The sequence below is a fragment of the Solea senegalensis genome, linkage group LG16, assembly GCF_019176455.1.
Source record: "Solea senegalensis isolate Sse05_10M linkage group LG16, IFAPA_SoseM_1, whole genome shotgun sequence".
NCBI classification, from domain to species: domain Eukaryota; kingdom Metazoa; phylum Chordata; class Actinopteri; order Pleuronectiformes; family Soleidae; genus Solea; species Solea senegalensis.
Window position 1 is genome coordinate 13,186,745 of NC_058036.1, and position 19,020 is coordinate 13,205,764.

At 39.8% G+C, this 19,020-nt stretch overlaps 1 protein-coding gene across 3 annotated transcripts; it reads right to left on the reverse strand.

Moving 5' to 3' along the window:
* Positions 1–4,213: 4,213 nt before the first annotated feature.
* Positions 4,214–18,851, reverse strand: dglucy (D-glutamate cyclase). 3 transcript variants are annotated; one of them, XM_044047616.1, is made up of 14 exons: positions 17,452–18,851; positions 14,384–14,537; positions 14,202–14,288; positions 12,822–12,978; positions 11,457–11,607; positions 10,876–10,998; positions 10,506–10,745; positions 9,833–9,947; positions 9,465–9,607; positions 9,200–9,299; positions 8,139–8,287; positions 7,088–7,207; positions 6,595–6,755; positions 4,214–5,549 (listed from the first exon to the last, which is right to left on the reverse strand). In XM_044047616.1, the coding sequence occupies exons 1-14, from the start codon at positions 17,504–17,506 to the stop codon at positions 5,409–5,411; spliced, it is 1,896 nt and encodes a 631-aa protein (XP_043903551.1). In that variant the 5' UTR covers positions 17,507–18,851; the 3' UTR covers positions 4,214–5,408. The 3 variants fall into 3 exon arrangements, with proteins under 3 accessions (XP_043903551.1, XP_043903550.1, XP_043903549.1); XM_044047615.1 differs by lacking the exon at positions 17,452–18,851 and adding an exon at positions 15,722–17,445 and having other exon boundaries at positions 9,845–9,947; XM_044047614.1 differs by lacking the exon at positions 17,452–18,851 and adding an exon at positions 15,722–17,445.
* Positions 18,852–19,020: the final 169 nt, after the last annotated feature.

Sequence of the window (19,020 nt, forward strand, 5' to 3'; positions counted from 1 at the left end):
TCCAACACTCTCCTCTCTGGTGACAAAGACGCTGATTCACCGGCTTGATACACTGTGTTAAAGGGTTAACAAAAAGTAGATGTAGTGTAGTTTTGAGATGAAAACAAAAACAAGTGGGCCTACCTTCACCATACCATGTGTTGTGTTTGCAAATTGTGTTCCACTTTTACATTATCAGCTTGAACAAAACGAGAAAATAATCACAACACAGTTTTAATAGCTGGTGTGTACAGTTCTTGACAAATTTGGATACCATGTGGGATCCAAAAATATGAATTTTTTAATGGAAACTAGCTTGGATTGTTTAGCTAGTCAATATTATGTCTATAAAGTTTGCCTATAGTTATCTAAACAATGTTAAACTTACGTCAAATTCAGGCCCCATAAGGGCTTTGGAGAGTAGATTATAAGATCATAAGAAAACAGATTTATTTATTTTCATATCAGGTGATCAGGGTCTGAAGATCAATATGCATGTTGGAATAATCATCAGGGTAAAGAGTCCAATATTTAGGTCCATGGTCCTGATAATTAGTCACTTTATCCAGCTTATGACACAAATGTTATTCATCAAAAACAAATAATGTTAAAATATTGATTTTAAAAAAAATGATCCTTTGAATTGTTTCTGCTCAAAGAAACAGTGCATCAGGTTTGGAAGGAGCAGAAATGACCCTTTAACTATCAGACTGCGTCTGTAAACCTGTCGTTTTAACAATGCTTCACGCACTTCACGCATTTTGTTTTTTTTAAACTCGCTTGCTGCAATGCAAATCCTCTGAATGTTTTTAATCACAGGTTCCGTTCACTCCAAATATGTTACAAGCAACGCTAGAAAAACCCTCCGTGGTGTTCTATGTGTCTCATGAAGTAAAAGTTAGAGGGAACACCTTTGCCAAAGGGTGTTCACTGTCCACCAGGGACTCGTTTACAATGACAGATACTCTGGAAAAGATGTGATTTATCATGGTTTTGTAATGATGAATGTGTACTTGCACGCAACCCAGAGAAAACCTGAACGACTTACTTTGTCTCACTGGGATAAAATGATTGTGTAACAGCACAAAGCATGCAGTACTAGAACCAATCTAATAGCACAACCCTTGACACAGTAAACCAAAGAAGACAAAGTGTAAATAATTTGCTGCAGCTGTGCCGTTATATCAAACATAATAGAGGCAATTGAGGCTTTATATGTAAATTCTAATCATGATTGCGCCTCTAAATCAGACTAACTACTGTTAATCGGCAGCAATTAACATTTCTTTTGATACGGTTATGTTCATTTAAAAAGAAAAGAACAACAAATTGCTATTTATTCTTTATGTTTATCATTAATTTAAAAGTGATAGTATTTTGTACATATTCTGTCTTTGGGTGACGTTGAATTGACATGATGTCATTGAACGCAGCAGCAGTGACACTGCTTTTAAACTCTGGCATGTGTCTCGTCTGCTCTCCTCGCTCTTTCCCTGTTCTGCTCTGGTTCTATGAAACGGTTTGAACGACCACGTCCAGTGTTAACATGTCGCCGCTTGCATGCAAATGAGTGGCACAGTGTTGTTGTGGTCCTATGTTTGTTTGTTTTTTTTAAACAATTTGCATTGAAGTTGTTCAATAATGTATCATTATTGTCGAAGCCTGAGTTTATATAGCGCTATATAACGTGACGTTTATCATGATAAATGTTCAAATGACGTCTTCAAGTCATGAATGTGATAAAGATATTTTTTTATAAATGAGACTGAATGCAAAAAAAAAAGAAGACTGTTTCTGTTTTTAATTGTGGTCACTTTGTACTGCGACGTTAATGTGTGTGTGTGTGTGTGACCTCAGCCTTCTCTCTTTGACGCCCACAGTGTCAACAGCAGGAAGTTTTTCAGAAGGACGTCTCACGTCTCTTCTGCCCACATGTCCTCCTCTGTTGATGTTGATCGCTGCTCTGTGCTGTGTGTATTCCAGACACAGGATGTGGCTTTTACTGCTTCAACCCCGCCTCACCCTAGTATTTACACGTTTATAGAGAGCGCTTTATATAAAATAAGTTGAAAAGAATATTTGAACATTAAAGGTCCAGTGTGTAAGATTTTTGTAATACATATGTACAATCACCTTGTTGTACGAATTGTTGTTTTCACTTCCGTAAGAACACGCCCTTAATATTCACATCATTCATGTTGGATTAGCCTCTTTTTAATCGACAAACTAAATTGAGTTGTGATGCTAACTGAAGGCCAGAACATGTTTGGAAAGGAAGTGTGAGATCCTACACTGTACCTTTTTAAGACAACAGACGCCATGAAATAAAACCACAGGTCCATCAATAAGAGGAACTAACCCAGAAAATGCACTCTTTTGTCATGTTTTTAAAATGAGTTGAGGAGCTTTTCAGTCCGATCTCCTGAGGCAGGTTGTTCCAAAAGTGGGTGCCCGGACTGAAGAGGCCTGCTGACCCTTGGTCCTCAATCTGGATTGGGGGATGTTTCGACGGCTTTTGCACGAGGACCTCAGTTCACAGCCAGGTTCATAAGGTAAGAGGACATCAGATATGTATTTTTGGGTGCTTTAAAAGTTATCATTGATAAACACTCACGTGTTTGTGCAGCACTGCAGCATCACAGTGATGACACATACATAATGCATTCCTTAACCACTTCCTTAACCACTTACCCTAACCTAAAACCAAGTCCTCCCTCTCTTACTGTATGTTTTTGGTCCTCAATGCTAACTTTTTTTATTACATTTACTTCTAAAACTTAAGTATGTTTAATATCAGAAAACGTTTGATACTTAAGTACAATAAATGTCACATACTTTAAGACTTTTACTCCAGTAATATTGTAAAAAAGAAAAAGTGACTTCAACTTCCTCCAGAGTCATTGTATCACTTTCAGGTGCTTTATTCAAGACTGGTTACTCTGTGAGGTCACATGATGATGGAGCACAGAAAAGAATGCCAGATTTTAAGTTAAGTTTTACAGTTTTACAGTGAATGTCCTCCATATAACGCCTGCAGCAGTCATAGCACAGCATTCCAACATTATCTGGAACCAGTGACAAAAGGATTCAGAGGAAAGTTACAGACTTATAGGTCAAGCAGAAACTTCAAATGACTCAATCTGTGCCAAACGAGTTCCTAAGTGCAAAATGCATTTCATTTCAATTGTATGTTACTAATAACCATCAACTAAATCCACATTTTGTTCTGCACCAGGCTATAAAGTAAATGCGGTTTGTTTTTGTTCAGGTTTTCCACACCATGAATTTAATGAGTGCAAACCTGATTGTTTTTCCAGCACCAGGTAAACACTGCAATCCATACACAACATTAAAGTGCAGAGGGAGTTATTATGCATGCATTCTGCTCATAAGAAAATCAACATAGAATCACTTACTTACCTGTCAGTAGGCCGACACCATATTCATCTCTTAGCCACTTTGAATAGGAAGTGAAAATCAACACAAAACCATTCTTCTGAGATGTATTTATTTTATTTAGAATGAAAGATTTGAGCTAATACAAGGGTTAGAACATGCCTGAGTGTCCAGAAATATCATTTACTGCTTCATAGTTGATAAGGGGCCCCAAACTCACATTCTGCTAAGGGCCCCCATGGAGTCTTTACAGGTGCATTACATTAACAGCAAATCACAAAACCTAACAAAGGTGTTACAATTGATTATTCAATGATTGCTCTGCTCATTGAAGTGTTTTTCACTTCTCTTCTCTAGAGTTCTGTGCGAGGTGTGCTGATATTCTTAGTTTTTGACGTGAGAGAGACTCTGCTTCTTTGAACAACTCTTCTGTCTCTGTATTTCAGAGTTTGGAGATATTATGGTTGGCTGGATGTCAAGGTGAGCCAGGAGCTGCAAATGAAAAGGAATGTTTTTTCCCCTTTGTTTGCTATTGTCTGTTGATTTATTTGTTTTAGTAACAGCATCCTTCCTCTGGAGGTACCAAGTTTAATAGTGTGTGTGTGTGTTTGTATTTGTATTTGTTACCCCTTGAGGACCCTGACTGAATGAATGTGATAAACATTTCTGAGGGACTAGTTCAAGTTTAGGGTTTAGCTCTGAATTGTGGTTATGCTTTAGGCCAGAGGTAGTCTCCAGCAAATGAATGCAAGTCAGTGTAATGTTCTTTTGAGGTGATGGAAACCAGACTGTGTGTGTTTGTTTGTGTGTGTGTGTGTGTGTGTGTGTGTGTGTGTGTGTGTGTGTGTGTTAATCTTGGCAGTTGTATCTGCTCCTGGCTGCTGCTGCCGTCCAGCAGGAAGTCATATTATTAAACTGGGGTCACATTTTGGACAAAGGTCACTGCTGGAAAAAACAAAACAAAGGCGTGTGCTGGAGCTGGACATCATTCCTTGATTTTTACTTCATGTACATATATCTTTCTGCTGACTAAACCTTTAATCACAAACGTGACGCTACATGAGCCTGAAGACTATCCGGACTTGGACCTGGCTTTAGTCCGTTCCGTGCTAGTTTAGGTCAGAGAAGTTTCCCAAGGGGCTATTTTCTCTGTCTTCATTCCTCGCATTACTGTAACATGACAGGCCGATAAGTGGTGTTGTTGTTGCCTAGCAACGACTTTAAAATTTGAGCATGTCTTCAAAACTTTTGTAGGCACCGGTAGACACACACACACACATACAGTAGAAGAAGGTTCTGGAGACTTTTTCTGGGGCAGAGGTTATTGTTTCACACATAATTATGCGGATCAGCTGTGTTTTGATATGAAAATGCTGTAGCAGAATGACGGGCGGTGACGCGGGATTTACAGCATCGCTCAAGTCGCCTGTAACACTTGCACGTTACAGAAAGTATGTCGGCATTGTGACGCAATACGAAGCACGCGTGTGAAGCAACTTCGCCCCGGTGTTTCAGCGGTATTATTAATATTTAACACTTAAACTGTAACCTTGCAGAGAGTAACAGGCTTGTATGTACCATCAGACACCATCACTGTCATTGTAGTGAGCCTGAATGTCGCTCCTGGTGAAATTTCCCGGGTCAGTTTGTTTTCAGGAAGGACTGAGGTTCTGTGGAGCCATCTTTGACTTTCAAAAATGTGTTTTATATCATACAAATATATTAAATTAGGGGCAGCTGTCACCCATTTTTGTGATTTTGTTGTTGTTGTTGTTGTTGTTGTGCCTCTGTTTGCTCCTTATGAAAAGAACAATGAGTGCCAGGAAACTCCTTTCTCTCTCACTTCCTTTCATACACTGGTCATGTGTGATCTGAACAGCTGACCCAAATGAGCACTCATACACCCAAGGTTTGAGCTTTCAAAGTGATTCATATTAACTACATTATATATATATATATATATACATATACATACATACTGTATATCTTTTTATTTTTTTTACATACTCATACTTTTTTTTTTAAGTTGAAGTCTACAGTGTGACCTCTCGTAGTTTGGTGATGATGTCGGAGTGTGTGGGGTGAAATGTCAAACCATCCACCTTCATCGCCAAGTGACCAGTTATACCACATCGTATTCCAAATTGCATCAGAGTGGAGAGGAAGGATTCCTCCTGAGAGACACAGAGAGAGAGAATTTTTCACACACACGTAGATTTGTTTTATAGACATGCTGTTTGGTTTTAATGTCTAAAGCTGCATTCACGTTGTTTCTAACCCTAACCCATTCATTTGAAATGTTTTTTCTGGCTGCCTGATGGATGCATGAGGAGCTGCGCTCTGAAAGTTTATTTTCCTTTGCACTAAAGGGGGGATTATGTTTTCTGTGCTTAGTTTACATTAGACTGAATGAATCGTCAACTATTTTTTTAATCTATTCATCAATTATAGTGTTTTTTTCGGTAATTAAATTAAGTTTCTCCTTTGTGGACAATTCGAGGACATCATCATTTCCCAGTTTGAGAAACACTGATCAACATTGTTTTGCATTTTCTGACATATTACGGACCAAAAAATCGAGAAAGTCATTTAATAATTAAATTATTAATTATTTGATAAAAATAATTAAATCAATAATTAAAAAAATTTAATTATTACTTGCAGCCCTAGCTTAAATTCTCTGACTGTCAGGGTGTAGACAAACAAACAACCCATTAACCTTTAGAGTGATTACTACAATTAAGTTTTCTCACTTTGTACAATATTATATTGTGAGGGACTATTTTTTAGGACTTTAGCGAATTTTACAAGAAATAATGCAGTAATCACAATGAAGAAAATCAGGTGCACATGTGCACAGTATATATGAACAGTTCAAATTCGATGCAGATCTGGATTACAATCCGAATCTTTCTATTTATTTCCTGTATTAGTCGAGTTAAGTCAACCAGGAACATTTCTTGTTATGCAATAGTGAACACATAATTTGACTCAATCAATCCTAAATGACTGTAGTTTATTACCATGTTGTGAATGGTGTGGAAAAGAAGGGTAAGTGAGAGAGGAACGCTCCAGAGACTGAGTTCTCTGTGGACTAGACTATGAATTGTGATGGTGAATTATGAAAATTACAAACTAAATTTAAAAAAATCACAAAACTAGTTCTTAAAAGCATTATTATTATTATTATTATTACAATTTGCTTTGTGTGTGTATCACCTTGTCCACAGATGGCAGGTGAGCGGTCCAGTCCTGAAGCTGTTCTTGGGATGTTGTGAGTTCCTCACCCAGTCCTCTCCTCAGGTACCTCTGGTGTGACGGGCAGGTGTAGAGTAGGTAGAGCCCACAGGCCACAGCATATCCACCCCAATTACTCACACCTGTATGAGAGAGGCACGAGGATGTTAGTGGGAAAAGACAGAGGAAACACTGGCGACTACAATTACAAGGCAAATTGTGTTTTTGTACAGCAAAATTTACTAAAATAATAATAAAAACTAGGGGTGGGTCAAAATATCAGTTTGTCGTCCTTCCTCGTGCAATACATATCGATATCGTGATGGATCACTATACGACTGTCTTGCAATATAATGATTTTGGTTGTATCGCACACTTTCGTGAGGTACAGTGTGAGTCCCACCCCTAATAATGAATATTTTTTACAATTATTTATTACACATGCAACTACATGCATGCAGCAGTGACTCCTTACCGGCAATGATGACATAGTCAGCAGGAATGTCACAGGCTATGAGGCTCCCGTTGGGTATCAGGCTCCTCACCTTCTCCTTCACTTTACCCATCCCCAACTCATTACCGCCATCACCGATTCCTGCAGAGACAAGACCATCTGCTCAGCTCCTGTATATGAGTCTAATATTACGACATTTTGACATAGGGCATCATATTACATTTCAAGTACAGCGTTACTGGAGTTCATCTTGCGAGAAAAGTGTCCACATTTTACTGCCATATACTCCATTGTGTAAACTTCCACTGTTACTGTGCTAGAACTTCACAGTCCACAGTTACAGGCTTTCTTTCTTTTCTGTCAGTAAGAGTATACCAATACTGATACTTTCTGGTTCTTTCCAGCAACACTCCAAAAACACCAAGTACAAATACCAAAGGATTTGTTGAAATAACAGCAACAACTCATCTTTTTTTTTTTACCCTCACCTATGCTGCCAATATCACTGTAATGCTGGACAACCTCAGAAGAAAATCTTGGTCTTTCAATCAAATTCATTCCACTGGTTGCTACTAATACCTTTGTGACAGCTCATACTCATACTTTGCCCTTTAAGGGTCGCCACAGCGGATCATCTGCCTCCATCCTGTCCTCATATCCTCCTTCACAACATCCATGAACATTCTCTGGGGTTTTTTCTCTATCCCTCCTGCCTGGCAGCTCCATCCATCTTCAACACCCTTTGTCCAATATAATCACTATCCCTCCTCTGCACGTGACCAAACCATCTCAAACCTGACTCTCTTACTTTATCTCCAAACTGTTCCACCTGAGCTGTCCCTGGAATATGCTCACTTCTAATACTGTCCATCCTGGTCACTCACAATGAAAATCTCAGAGTCTTCAGCTCTGCCACCTCCAGCCACTGTCGCCATACCTTTAATGAACTTTATGTAACACTTTTAAAAACATTTATTGAGTCGGTAAAATGTATCTCAGGATAAAGAAAGCTTTCTATGAGGAACATATTTAGTCGGCTTTCACTAAATTACAGTAAAGGAGATGTGCTGACCCGTGGTGGTAATTCCAGGTAAATCCTTGGCAGCGATAAACAGGTTATCAATAGGATCCACCAGATGTTTGACTTCCACTCCCTTCATGTTGTAGTTATGTCCGTCAGCTGCTCTTCCACAGCGCTCTATCGCCACAAGGTGGTCATATCTGGTTTTAAACAACACAGCCACATGATCAATGACACTCTGAAAAGTTTAGACAAGGACTACATTGGCTTTAGAGAATAAATGTAGTAATAATAAATAATACATTTGTGAAGTTCGTTTTTGGAGGTTTTCTCTGTTGAAATAATGGTTAGATTCTACTTTTTGTATCTGATGCACATCCACATAATTTACAAGCCTGCATATCTACTGATGCAGAAATCAGTTTGATGAAGTTAGTTTTACATCTTTTACACCAGTCATTCCCATAGTCTGGCTCGGGAACCACAGATAATAATAATTCTTAGAATTAAGAATTTGTGACTCATTTACCAAATGGATTGATCTTTAAAATGGCTGGTGTACCCATTCAAGCATAATATTCACGTGTACACAAATTTCACATTGTGAATGTTGTCACAAATAAATTTCCATCTTTAAGACATGGGTTAGCATTAAAAAGAAATAAAAAACAGTTGGCAAAACACTGTTTTGAATGGTAATTACACATAATTAATTACGCACACTGCTTTGTTTTTCTTTTTCTGAAATCTACTCCAGTGTTTTTCACCTACTGGGCTGATACCAATACTGACGCTGAGTATTGTAGTAGCTCCTCCCTACTTATGATCCCTGTGCCTGCACCTGATGGACATTGACCATTGTGGGCATTTAATTCCATTGTAATAGCTACAGATATTGACTTCAAACCAGAGGCGCTCCTAGACTCTGGCGGGCCCAGGCACCCTTCAGCAGGCTTCAATAGTGAGAGGCTCATTACTGCCACCTCCTGGTCAGCCTAGGACATGGCTAATGTTGGTTGGAGTGTTTTGAGAGGTGAGAAGTCAGAAGATACCAAGATAATTCACATAGAGCTTGTAATTGCAGAGATAATAGACAGATAACGTCAGCTAACCTGAGCTTGCTGGGGTCTCCATGGTGACACAAAAAGTGCAAAGCAGCATCTGGGCCAGTGTCTTCAAAGGTGACCAGAGGGATTGTAGTTTTCAGCACACCTGAGGACAGAATTGTCAAGGTGTGAGGAGAAAGGCTTTGTTTTTCCATTTCATTTTCAATTCACTTTCCCGAAACAAGATCATAACAAATAATCTCAGTTAGGTCGGTGAATGCTTTATTTTCACAGCAGGTTTCAAAGACTTTAATTAAAACTTTTCTCCTACCTGTTTTCACAGCTTCATCAATAAGGGCCTGGTTCCTCTCCAAGGATCTCCTGTCTGTTACCATGGTCACCTGTTTCCCTAGAGACAACAGCATTGTCGCCATGGCAATGGCTCCAGGTGGGCCATCATTCTCATCATGTGGGCTAATAGGAAAAAAATAACACGGGGGGATGTTTATCTATGAGTGTTGTTCATACATCACTTGATTAACAGGGTTATGGAATTATTGATCACTAATGCCAAAAAAATCTTGATTGTATAATTGCATGAATAACGAGGTGCGCTGGTATAATAAATAAGAATAATAAATTACTCAGTGCATTTGCGTAGGCGCTTCCAGTTTAATACTATAGAAATAATATAGGTACCTGTGCACGTACGTGGGGAAGCCAGTCGTTATGGCAACCGAGGTGGAGTGGGAGAGAGCCAGACAGGAGTGCAGAAGTTCATCCTCAGTGAACAAATGTCTGATCCCTCGTTGACCTGGTGACAGAAAGTGACAGCTTGGTTCTGACTCCAACACGAAGCAGAACTTAAGGGTGAGGAACTCCTCTTCTGCTCCAAACTACTCAACTTTATCACTTGCTTATTATTTTTCCACACATTAGATTTAAATTTTCTGTTGTTTTTTTTCTTCCAAATTACAGGATAGCTTTTGTGCACGGATCTGTTATGGTGAAACTACAGAAAGTAGTTTAACTGTTGAAGGCTTAGGTGTTACTTCCAAAGAAAACCCTTCTCTTTCTCAACTCATAAGTAACTTGATGCATACAGTACATAATACGTGTCTTTTTTAGTCGATTTTACACCAAGTGCTGTGTGGAAAATGGCAAACAGCAGCTTTTTGCAATTGCAAGTTAAAAAAAAACAAAACAAAAAAAAACACCTTGTCTCAAAAGTCATTGTACTGTTCTGGCACCCTTTTGTGTCTGTGGAGACACAGAGTGATGCATTTTAGATCACACTTACAATACACGTTTTAAGCACATAACTAAGTGTTCGGTCATCTATGATCTCTTACTAATTAGTGCATCTAATTACCTGGATCTTCTCCAATAATAATCTCCAGATGTCGGATTCTTGCTGCTGCCCGCTGAGATACCAGGCTGTACAGCAAGGGCTTGTGGGACACCAAGAAGCAGAGTGGCGTCAGCTCAGGACTGAGTTCAATGTTTGGGCCATTCAGGCTGTCAGGGGGAGGAGTTATGAGGGAAGTAGAGGAGTCTGGGACATCAGTCAGGAACATACATCCTGGTGAATGACTGAAGGCCAATGAAGGTTCTGAAAGACACAACAGAACATGATGTTGGGAGATCAGATCAAACTGACAGCATGATCATTTCCTCCAATCTATTAAGTTGTTTAAATGTGTAGTATACAGACTACAGCTCAAGTCAGTCATATTGCTCACTGCTGCTCAGTACTGCCTCGATTGCAGTCACTCCACAAGCCCAGAAGACTGGGACATCACCAGGCTGCAGCTCGACTGGTTCCCCATAGTCTGGTCTGGACATGTCCTTTATGCCGATGAGCGCTACACAAACACACATGCACACACAAGCTGTTTAAAGAGTGAATCTGATTTGGACGGGTTCTGTATGCCACAAATGATGTGTATAGAAGTTGGCTTTTAATGTACATATTGACTTATTGAAAAAACTGAAACCAAAGCTGGATTTCTTCGATCATTTGAAGGAATGTTTTCCCCCAGAGGCGAGAAAGAGAATTGTACAGTGCTCATTCCTATCTGTGCTAGATTATGGTGATCTGTAGCTGTAGGTTGTTAAATACGGGCAGCCGTGGCCAATTGGAAAGTGAACTTGGCTTGTAACTGGAGGGTCGCTGGTCCCACCCCTGGGGTCAGGGGTTGGGACTGGTTAAGTTTAAGGCTAAGATTTGATTGGGGTAAGGGACTAGGGAATACATCAACTATGCCTACGCTGACACACTATGTCCTCACTGTACTGTATGTGTATGTGTGTGTGTACGTACCTGGTTCTCCTATGTGTACAGGTGCTCCATGTGCTCGTGGAGTGAGATGAGTGACCTCCACTGCCGCATTCAGCAGAGCAGCTGGAACAGGACGCATAGTGACCACTAGAGGGCAGCTGAAGGCTCCAGCAGAGCGACAGGTAACTGCAGTCTTCACACACAAGAACATAATAGACTGTATCACACAAGTGTTTGCAGAGTGTCCTGGTCTGTAAGGGTTTTCTGTGAAATGAATGATCATCATTTCAACAAATCTGTGATGCATTGGAAGATTCAATTCAACAATAATAAGAAAACAGTGTGTGCAAGTTAGTGTCACCAACTTTGCAACATGACTTGCTCTCTGAAAGTCTTCACCATGATTAACACAGGATGTTGAAGGTGCCCAAATCATGCCAGAGTTACAGAATTATTGCACACACTGTATAATCATTTGACAAAGATATGGTAAATACATTAAACCTACATTTTACATGAAAGATTAACCAATCAAAAAGTTACAGCACTAGTTTAAGTTACTGACGACCTTCTCTTGGCCTCAGATAATGGTCTAATGGTCTTGACACCACTGATCATAATATTCAGACACTTGGGATCTGTGTTACTGCCCTCTGCTGGTTTGAATCGTACTCATCTGATAGATTCCAGTTTGTTCATGTTAACACTTAGAACACAGACCATTACTATGGTGTAAATGTTTACAGATGCTCTATCCTTTTCTTGATTCAGGACATTATGTCCTCAATACTTGTAACTTTCTTCTCTTAAACTCAGACAAAATTGAGGTCATTGCACTTGGCCCTAAACACCTTAAGAGAAAAACTTTCTGACCACACATAATGCTACTTTCCAGAACAGCCTTCTTCCACCTGCGGAACATTATGAAAATTAGAAACATTCTGTCTGCTTTTGTTACATCAAGATTAGATTACTGCTGGATAACTCTTTACCACCAGGAGGTTCCAACAAGTCTATTAAAACCATTCAGTTAATTAAAAATGTTGCAACATTTCTCTACACTGGCTCCCCGTAACTGTCCTGTCCAAACCTATAGCTTGTTTTATATCTGCTCCTGGTCTCTCTCTTTTGTCTCCACCTCACCTCCCTCTTTCCCTTTCGCTCCCCCACCTCTCCTCTGTCCCGCATTATTCCTTTCACCTCCACCGGCCGAGGCAGATGGCTGCACATTTTTGAGTCTCGTCCTAACAGAGAAATTAAGTTGATGAGTTTTGTGAAAGAGGGACAGATACTTTAAGATTTGTTTCATTCAGAAGATTGTATTCATGCTAATGTTCAAATATATTATCTCTGCTGTCTATTATTGCAAACACACATACGGAACCTTCGTAGACATTTGCACCGTACCCTGTACATGCTGACGTTTCTGCCCTGCTCCACATTTCTGACAGGGACTCCAGCGGTCTTCAATTTGCCCTCGAAGCCAAAACTGCAGCCCAGATAGAAACACACCATGTCCGACCACGGATGGCTCTGATTTACGGCCTGCTGTCCTGAAGCAATCCTGAATGGGAGCACAGCAAGAACAAAGGTAGCCTCACAATGAAAAGAAAGAATATAGAAAAACTAAAGCCTGGCAGCTCACTAAATGATGTAGTGTACTGATGATGACGACAGAAAATCCATTATGTAGCGGTTTATTCAATGTCCAGTGTGTAAGTATTAGTGAAATCTAATGGTGAGACTGTACTTTGCAACAAACATCTCGTACATCAGTGAACTACAATGACCTTTGCATACCAGGCAGAATGTTCAGTGTTTCTCAACCCTGCTCCCAGGAGACTCACTGCCGTGCATGTTTTAGATGTTTCCCTGCTCCATCAACGACAAACAAACTCTGCAAAAGCCTGGTAATGACTCATTTGACACACTTCATCTGCGTCGTAAGCATCAACTTTAATATGGGAAATACACTTTCTGGCTTGTTTGTCTGTCTTGGCTGCTGTAAAAAATGGCAGCAGTACATGTAAAAGGGTCTATTCTAAGGCTATGCAAACCAAACTATAAACTATCATTAATCTTACACACTTTATCAGTCATTTATAATGCAATTTGATAATGCAATTTTATCAGGTTGGTGTAGTGGTTTGCACTCTTGCTTTTGCAGCAAGAAGGCAAGGGCATTTCTGCATGGAGTTTGCATGTTCTCCCCGTGTGCGCCTGGGTTTTCTCCGGGTTCTCCGGCTTCCTCCCACAGTCCAAAAACATGCAATATGGGGATTAGGTAAATTGGACACTCTAAATTGACCATAGGAGTGATTGGTTATTTGTCTCTATATGGGTGTACCCCGCCTATTGCCCTATGTAAGCTGAGATTGGCACAGCGCCCCTCTTGTGGAGGATAAAGTGGTAGAAAATGGAAGGATGATTAACTATCTTACCTACATTTGTGCATACATGAATTACTGACATGAGACATGAGGCCTAAAACATTCAAAATGCATTTGTAAGACAGAAATCTAAATCATGATTACTTTTTTGTATAACATGTACATGTACAATGTACAACACAAAAATTGCAAAAAGTGAAATGTTTGTTTTCATTCATTCATTCATTCATCGTCTACCAGACGACACAGGGCTGCTGTTGCCAATCCCAGCTGACATAGGGCATATGTTTAAGTAAACTAGAATAAACCCACGCACACATGGAGAACATTCAAACTCTACACAAAAAGGTCCAGTAAGCATGGTTTTGTTCAGCAATTCTACATTTGCTTGAATTACCTTGGTTCCCTGGTGTAACTCTGCAGACTGGAGACTGTTTCCACCAGGTGACCCTTCTCATACACACAGTATTGAGAAATGTCTGTCCTGGAAACAGATACAGGGTAAAGGGTTTAGGAGAACATGCATTCACATTCACATGAATCACTAAAGAATAATGAATGAATAAAATGCACAAAAACCTTATGTCAGCATTTCTGGCTAAAGGCAGACAGGAGGTCTCTCCCGATTGGCTGCGATATAGGAGTGGCAAGGGGGCGGGATTACTGTGACAGAAGGCTTCAAAGTCTTCGGCCAGGTGCTTGGGTAAAATGACGACATTAGCCTGCTGGTATCCTGACACACAGACACGCACACACACAGGTACACACATAAAAACACTGCATTGGTTCCCTTTGCCCATTTTAAAGCAGAGCTCTCAAACTTGCAGCCTGCAAATCAATTTCATGCAGCCCTCCTCAATATCGAGTTATTTCCTCCATTTTGCATAACAAATAATCCTAAACATGTATTGTTCCATAGCAAAACATACTCTTTTATTTTGAAATTCTTTGAAATATTGTAACAAAAACCATTTTTGAGATATAAATATGCAATGTTGAGATAAATAAATATATATATATATATATATATATATATATCTCCTCATAAAGTTCAACTTTTTTCCACTTTGTGGCTGTAACAATTATTCGATTATTAATCAATTACTGAATGAATCGTCAACAATTGAGTGTTTTTTTTTATAATAAAACAAGTTAAACTGAATCATTTTAGTTTGTGGACAAAACAAGACATTTGAGAACATCATTTCCAGGTTTGGTAAACACCTATGTCACTGGTCTCTCCTGACCAGACAAATGCTGAGTGGCCCCCAGGTCATTTGAGTTTGAGACCCCTCTCCTAAAGCTGCATCCGTCTGTCTATGAGCAGCATAACTGAAAAGGTGACAGATTTGCATGATATTTAATGGGGCGCTTCTTGCTGTAATGTGTTAAATGTGTTAAACGTATTTGCCTCAGGCTAGTTATTGGCTCTTAACAAAATGAACAGTCCCTTCAAGAATATGAACGTAACTGGCTCTCTGCAGAACACTATTGGCCCCATGTCTGGGAAAAGTGACACATTATGTGACTGCAATGTTAATAAATCACTGAATCACAACAGTAGAGATCATCAATCATTGACAAAGCTTCATACTTGTGTAGCATGTCATGGTTTGATGGTTTCATAAACAGTGCAACATGAAAACTTTGGCATGTGTGTCGTTACATTACAATAACTGGAAATTTAGCATTGTTCACATGGAATATGAACCCTCAGATTACATACAACACTTTTCAAGTTAAGTTAGTTGCCAAACCTGTGCTCTTGTTAAATGAGAGCACATTTGGTATTGGTACAAATTTATTTAATTATTATGAAGAAAAAAAATCTCATAAGACTTGGTTTGACATGACAAAGATGATAAAGGTTTCACAAGAAAGTTAACAATTTCAACAAGTGCACGCACTGACTCTTACCTTTTGCCAATCCAGTGGTGGTGCTTATTCTGGAATCGCTCTGCCTGATCAACAGCCTCAACTCAGCAGGACTCAGACAAGTTAACTTACTTGAGCACTCCATCTCAGAACAGATCACACAGTTCAAGTTTTACTACGACTATGCACTACATACCTGCTCTACTACGACTATGCACTACATTCCTGCCTCAGAGAGAAACTGAGGAAAACTGTGTCTCTTAAGAAGTGGATGTTGTTAATATTTGAAAAGCAAACTGGTTTTGACTGGATTCCTTGCTCCCAGTTGATCTTACGCTTACTTGAAAAACCGGCAATTTCACAATGTTATCGCAAACAAAAGAGAAAAAAAATCCACACAAGTAAAAAGGATATCCATATTCATAGTAGCACCGACCAAGCAAATGCACCAACGTCACCAAAAACATGTAATTGCATTTGGAGTTTTAAACTTTGGACATGTTCCAACCAACCACGGAACTGGAGCTGCAGTGACGCACAAACGTTGTCTGATGTATCTCATGCAGCATGTTAGTTAAAACATTATCTGCTGTTTAGGTTTATGTTTATTTGCTGCATTGTGCAATAAAATGATTCAGTTCCTTGCACTGTAGAGCCGACACGCTGCTGGTTCTGGGCCTGAAGATTATGTATAGCCTTAATTGAAAGCTTTGTGCATGATATGGCATATTAGCAAGCGGTCTAGCTGACCGTGACATCTGATATCTGTTCGTCCACAGGACGTTTGAACAATGGTTATCAGGCCTGGTTGTAACAGGAGACTACAGTGTTCTTTTTATGCTAGGTATTATTATTTGTATATTAGGTATTATTAGGTACTGTGTATGAACTGTTTATTTAAGCAGTTATTAAAGCAGCTAATCATATGGCAGAATTGCATTAAAAAACAAAGCTACTGGTGTAGCTCAGTCGTGTTCATCAGTGACAGTGCAGGATAATAATGTCACCAAAATGAGTGAACAACGAAATGCTGCAGTACAGTCTCTTGTCCAACAAATAGTGTAAATTCAATTCTTGAAAGGAAATGTGATCATAACAACTTGTGAAAGTCAGAGAGCTAAGCAGCAGTGCACTGTAAAAGCACACTCTTCTCAGCCACTGGCACTTATTCATCTCAAAAACCTTTGGAATTTAGAGCAACCTGTTTGTTTTCACTAACCCTGGCAATCTCCTTACAAGGGGAGTTAATAAGGCCCTTATCAATCAAACAATCAAAACAATAGTCTGTGCCAACCAGCCACACCCTGAAGAGCAGGCTTTGCATCTCTCCCTAAAGCAGCATGAAGGAATTCCTGTTTCATGTCGTCCCTTGCAAGGCTGCTGCCAGGGAAAGGTCTACAGTATACAGTAACTGCAGGATGTATCAGGAAAAAAGAAGTGCCTCTCTTCCCACCAACAGGTGCATCAGAAAAGCTGAAAAACCACAAAGGACTCCTCCTACCCCTCCCACTGCAGGTGGCTGCAGTGTTTCTCGTAAGGTCTCACACTGCCTGACTGAGCAACAGCTTCTCTCTCCATGCAAGAACTGTAAACACTCTCTGGGTTTTGCCTCCACTGCCCATGGAGGGCACACATCTGTCCCGTTCATCAAATACCCTAGAGGCACTTTTAATACCCATCAGGCTTTTTTAGAAAACGTTTTGTTTTTGTTTGTATGCAGTGAGATGACAGACAACCACAAAAGGGAACACAGTAATGCCAGCGTGTTTTACCTGAGTCAATTGCCAAGGTGAAGACACGCCTGAAGTACCCAAGAGAACACCTCATAGTTCACACGGTTCACGTATACCTTGTCTCCACTACATGGTCCCAGCTCGCCTTGATTCTTTGGTTTGGGTTTACTTCCATTACTATAGTACCTCCTCAATGTGGGAGGAGTCATCACTGCACGACTGCATAAAACTGCCGTGACTTAGTTTTACACATGACACACAAACTGGTGACTTGTAAGGCAGTTAAATCAGTGAATTAAAAAGATTTGTTCAGAACTTCCTGCATGACTGGAGCACAGTGTGCTAATATATCACAAATAATCAGTATTTGACAATATTGTATTTGACAATATCTTATTGTGGTGTCTCTGGCAATTCTCACCCCTAATGGCCCAAAGGTATTTTGTTGTGCCAAGGTTTTTTCCCCCCAATAGAATGTGTGTTCCCATAGCACTCATGCAAGTGTAGAGAGATCCCCCTGCGTGCAGGTATGGAGATGGGTGTGCAGTGTTTTTCTTAATGTGTTGTGGGATTTGCAGCACGTTTTTCTTAGTGCGTTTTGTTGTGATATTTGCAGCAGTAATACGGGCAGGGCAGGAAATACAGGAGAACAGGAAGTGAAGCTACCTGAAACGAGACAAGACTACTGAAAGCCATTAATAAAACAAAAATGTAGCTCAACCAGCAGTGCTGGATGTGACAGTATTACAGTAGCTAACTACCTGTTAAACCAGATATGCGAAATGTAAGCTAGCTGGCACAATTTCTTAAGAGGCTAGCTTATCACGGTGCTAGCTACCTCCAAAATGATGCTGTTTCTTCTGCCTCCTGCTGGAGTTTGCTTATAACTTATGCTTTGGGTCAGCTCTGTCTATGTAATATGAGCCTTTTTTAATGTAATTTAACCCTGTCCTTTACAGTTGTCTCTTATTTCTTTCTTGTTTTATGCGTATTTATGTTATCATAATCTAACTGTGTGTTTTTATGACATTCTTTTTGCCTCCTTTTATGATTGTATGTTGGTAAATTTCCACCTTGGGGGACAATACAGTTCTATTCTATTTATATATTTTTTTTACAAACCAATGGCTGCTTTGCAAATGAATCATACCCTTGTATCTAATTTTTTCCATTTACTTTTTTTCATTCAGTGGAATCCAAGCTTGGGACTTCACCCTCACTTGAATGCATGCGCGCTCCCGCGGACGGGGACACACATTCTCTCAGGCATACGTTTTTGTCACGACACCATTTCGCGTTAACAAGGCAACCTGACTGACAACATCCATATAACAATACGCTTATTCGTCAGCGAGATACGGAAAACGATGAAATATAAAGTAATATAGGTTATATAGGTAGCGTAGGTCTAGCTTTTTCACCATATGCATTAATACATGATGAGAGAAAGACGAACTCACTGTTCGACGAGCCCGACCCTGTCAAGAACTGCAGTCACTCACTGTAGCACTGTTACTGCCGTGTCGACGGAACCAACACATGAACTGTTGTGTTGACATGTTTCCCACAGGAAACGGCTAAGGAAAAAGGTAAAAGGTCGACAAAATA